The sequence below is a fragment of the Otolemur garnettii genome, unplaced genomic scaffold (genome assembly GCF_000181295.1).
Source record: "Otolemur garnettii isolate 467f Iridium unplaced genomic scaffold, OtoGar3 scaffold00099, whole genome shotgun sequence".
Classification (NCBI taxonomy): domain Eukaryota; kingdom Metazoa; phylum Chordata; class Mammalia; order Primates; family Galagidae; genus Otolemur; species Otolemur garnettii.
The window spans coordinates 1,282,127-1,286,264 of record NW_003852494.1 but is presented as its reverse complement, the minus strand read 5'-3'; the positions used below and the strand labels follow the sequence as shown (position 1 = coordinate 1,286,264).

General features: G+C 46.9%; 1 protein-coding gene across 1 annotated transcript in view; it reads right to left on the bottom strand.

Moving 5' to 3' along the window:
- GPN3 (GPN-loop GTPase 3) overlaps positions 1-4,138 on the bottom strand; it is a 23,005-nt gene that overhangs the window by 18,025 nt on the left and 842 nt on the right. The window contains exon 2 of the mRNA XM_012809008.1: positions 3,166-3,274. Within this exon, the coding sequence (XP_012664462.1) occupies positions 3,166-3,274 (109 nt within the window). The remainder of the gene's footprint in view (positions 1-3,165; positions 3,275-4,138) is intronic.

Below are 4,138 nucleotides of genomic sequence, written 5' to 3'. Positions count from 1 at the left end.
CCCCCCCCCCACCCTGCACTGTCAAACTATTTCCACCTCCTCTTCCAGACCTCTGAAAGAGGACTTCAAGGACTTCAAGGCTTAAGGACTTCAAGGCTTAAAGGACTTCAAGGCTCGGTCTTCAGTCCTTTTCTCTAACTGCCTCCTGCCCCTGCTCATGATCTCATTAAGTCCTGTGGCCCTATGTGCTGCTGACCTCCAAATTTACACCTCCAGGCCAGCCCTTATCTCTGAATTCCAGGCTATTATATCCAATTACCTTTTAGATATCTACCAGAAACCTCAAACTTAGTAAGTGCAAAGAGAACTGTCCCAAAACTTAAACGACTTGGTAAATATCATGTACCCAACAGCTCAAATCAGACACCTACAAGTCTTCCTTGATCCCTCACTTTTCTATACTTTTTGGATTCAATCCCCCCCCAAATGCTGTTAATTCTACTTGCAAAAGGGAAACTGAATCTGTCTTCTTCTTTACACCTCCACCCTGACTACAGTCACCGTGACTATGGTCACTTGGACAGCTGCAATGACTGAATTGCTGGTCCCTGGTTAACTTCTTTTTTTTTTGAGATAGAGTTTTATTTTGTCGCCCTCGGCAGAGGGCTGTGGCATCACAGATCCCAGCAACCTCCAACTCTTGGGCTTAAGTGATTCTCTTGCCTCAGCCTCCAGAGTAGCTGGGACAAAAGGTGCCCGCCACAATGCCCGGCTACTTTTTGTTGCAGTTGCCACAGCTGTTTTTAGCTGGCTGGGGCTGGGTCTGAACCTGCCACTCTCAGTATATGGGGCCGGCATCTTACCCACTGAGCCACAGGTGCCACTCTTTTTTTTTTGAGACATTGTCTCACTGTGTCACCTTTGGTAGAGTGCCATGGTATCTCAGCTCACAGCAACCTCAAACTCTTGGGCTTAAATGATTCTCTTGCCTCAGTCCCCTGAGTAGCTGGGACTACAGACACTCGCCACAATGCTCGGCTATTTTTTGTTATAGTTGCCATTGTTGTTTGACAGGCGCAGGCTGGGTCTGAACCTGCCAGACCCAATGTATGTGGCTGGTGCCCTAGCCACTGAGCTACAGGCACGAAGCCCCTGGTTAACTCTTGACCTCCTCAAGTCCAAATTTCACCTGTAAGTCTGAGTTATCATTAAAAACATAAATCAGGGCAGCGCCTGTGCCTCAGTGAGTAGGGCAACAGCCCCACATACCAAGAGTGGCAGGCTCAGACCACGCCCCGCCCAAACCCCAACAAAAAAATAGACGAGGGCGTTGTGGCAAGTGCCTATAGTCCTAGCTACTCAAGAGGCTGAGGTAAGAGAATCACCTAAGTCCAGGAGTTGGAGGTTGCTATGAGCTGTGTGACGCTGCCCTGGCACTCTATTGAAGGGTGACAAAGTGAGACTCTGTCTCTAAAAAAAAAAACCAAAAAAAAAAAAAAATCCACAAATCAGATGTCAATTCTCTCCAGTTTAGATTCCTAAAGTGGCATTCCACGGTGATGACAAGACAAAATCCTGCTACCCCTACCCACTTTTTTCCTTCACTCATGCTTCAGTTCACTGACATTTTTGCTTCTCTGGAACATTCCAAACACTCTTACCTCTAGGCTATTCACTGACCTTGATAGTCCTCATTTTATAAGGTCTTTCCCCAGCTTCATGAACACATTACCATCCTTCAAGTCCAAGCTCAAAAAGTCCCACCTCATGCCAGGCATGGAGGCTCACCCCTGTAATCCTAACACTCTAGACAGCTGAGGCAGGTGGACCGCTTGAGCTCAGGGTTTCCAGACCAGCGTTGAGCTAGAGCAAACCTTATCTCTAAAACTAGCTGGGCACTGTGGTGGGCACCTGTAGTCCTAGCTACGTAGGAGGCTAAGGTGGGAGAATCACTTGAACCCAGGAGTTTAAGGTTGCAGTGAGCTATGATGGCACAGCACTCTAGTGAGGGTGACAAAGTGAGACCTGGTTAATCTTGCTCATCAGTCTACAGTCATATTCTGTAGGTCATACTCTGTATGGTATTACATACCATATTCTGTAATATGTCATTACATACTGTTTATTGCTATCATTTTGTTTATTGCTTACTACCCCCACTAGCAGGGTGATAAGAGCAGGAATAATGTCTATCTTGTTCTCAGATACAACCCTGGTGTCTAGCACAAAACAGGTACCCAATAGACACTTGAATGAGTAATTAAAATACTTTTAAAAACCCTACAAGACTGACCACTTGGGCTCGGCGCTCATAGCTCAGTGGATAGGGCACCGGCCACATACACTGAGGCAGGCAGGTTTGAACCTGGCCGGGGCCTGCTAAACAAGTGTAACAAAAAAAAAAATAGCTGGGCGTTGTGACTGGCCCCTATAGTCCCAGCTACTTGGGGAAGCTGAGATAAGAGAATCACTTAAACCCAAGAGTTTGAGGTTGCTGTGAGCTGTGATGCCACAGCACTCTACCAAGGGTGACACAGTGAGACTCTGTCTCAAAAAAAAAGACTGCTCGCTTGAAATGATCAGCAGTAAACCAGATTAACTACAGCAGAACAAAGCATGAAAGGGACAGAAGGAGGTCTCGGTGCCCATAGCACAGTAGTCCTATATACGGAGGGTGGCAGGTTCAAACCCAGCCCTGGCCAAACTGCAACAAAAAAATAGTTGGGCGTTGTGGTGGGTGCCTGTAGTCCCAGCTACTCAGGAGGCTGAGGGAAGAGAATCATTTAAGCCCAAGAGTTTGAGGTTGCTGTGAACTGCGATGCCATGGCAGTCTACCAAGGGTGACATACTGAAACTCTATTCAGGAGTCCTCAAACTTTTTAAACAGGGGGCCAGTTCACTATCCCGCAGACCGTTGGAGGGCCAGATGAGCTGGGACGAGTCGGCTGCTAAGTAGGACGGGCAGCAGTGGCAAAAACACCTGGCAGGCTGGATAAATGTCCTAGGTAGGCTGCATGTGGCCTGCAGGCTGTAGTTTGAGGATGCCTGCTCTATCTCAAAAAAAAAAAAAAAAAAAAAAAGACTCTCAGCCGCATGCTGTTCAATATGAAACTAGAGAACCGGATAGTAATAATTTTTCACTTCCTGTGCTGAACAGCCAGGACTCACTGCTTCTTTCAACTTTACCACTCCTGAAGAAGGAGAAAGGCTCTAATAAGGACTTACCAGCCATCACAGGGTAGTTGAAGTGTTCTGCTGCTGGATCTAGGTTTACAACTTGGACTGACCTGTTGAGGGCTTCACAGTGCTGGACCATGGTGGCACAATAGGTGCTCTGTAATGTCACAAGGCATGGGAGATTAGAACAAGAGATAGTGTGCTATGCCTTCATCAACCACGAGGCTGACTGAAAATCAGGGAGAAAGATGGTGGGCCAGGAGTAAGGACACCTGATTGCACTGCAAATCGAAACCTGGCTTAGACTCAGGGGTAACTCTGAAGAAGCTGCTCCTCTACTCTGACCTTTAAATTTCCTGTCTTTAAACGGAATGTCCTCTGTGATCACTAAGGCTCCTTACTGCTCTAAAGTGTGACAAGACAGGCATGGTAGCTCATCCCTATACTCCCAGCACTTTTATTTATTTACTTTTTTGAGACAGAGTCTTACCCTGTTGCCCTGGGTAGAGTGCCATGGCATCATAGCTTTCAACAACCTCAAACTCCTCAGCTCAAGAGTTCTTCTTGCTTCAAATAGCTGGGACCCTAGGCACCTGCCACAATGCCCAGCTAGTTTTCCTATTTTTAGTAAAGATGAGGTCTTGCTCTTGCTCAGGCTGGTCTTGAACTCCTGAGTTCAGGTTATCAACCCACCTTGGCCTCCTAGAGTGCTAGGATTATAGGTGTGAGCTACTGGCAACATATTGAGACCCTGTCTCTACAAAAAATTTAAACATTAGCCAAGATGAAAAAAAAAAAATTAGACTCGGCACCCAGCACCAGCCACATACACCGAGGCTGGTCGGTTTGAACACAGTGGGGCCAGCTAAACAATGACAACTGGAAAAAAAAAAAAAAAGAATATACGGGCATTGTGGCAGGCGACTGTAGTCCCAGCTACTTGGGAGGCTGAGGCAAGAGAATCACTTAAGCCCAAGAGTTTGAGGTTGCTGTGAGCTGTGACATCACAGCACTCTACCAA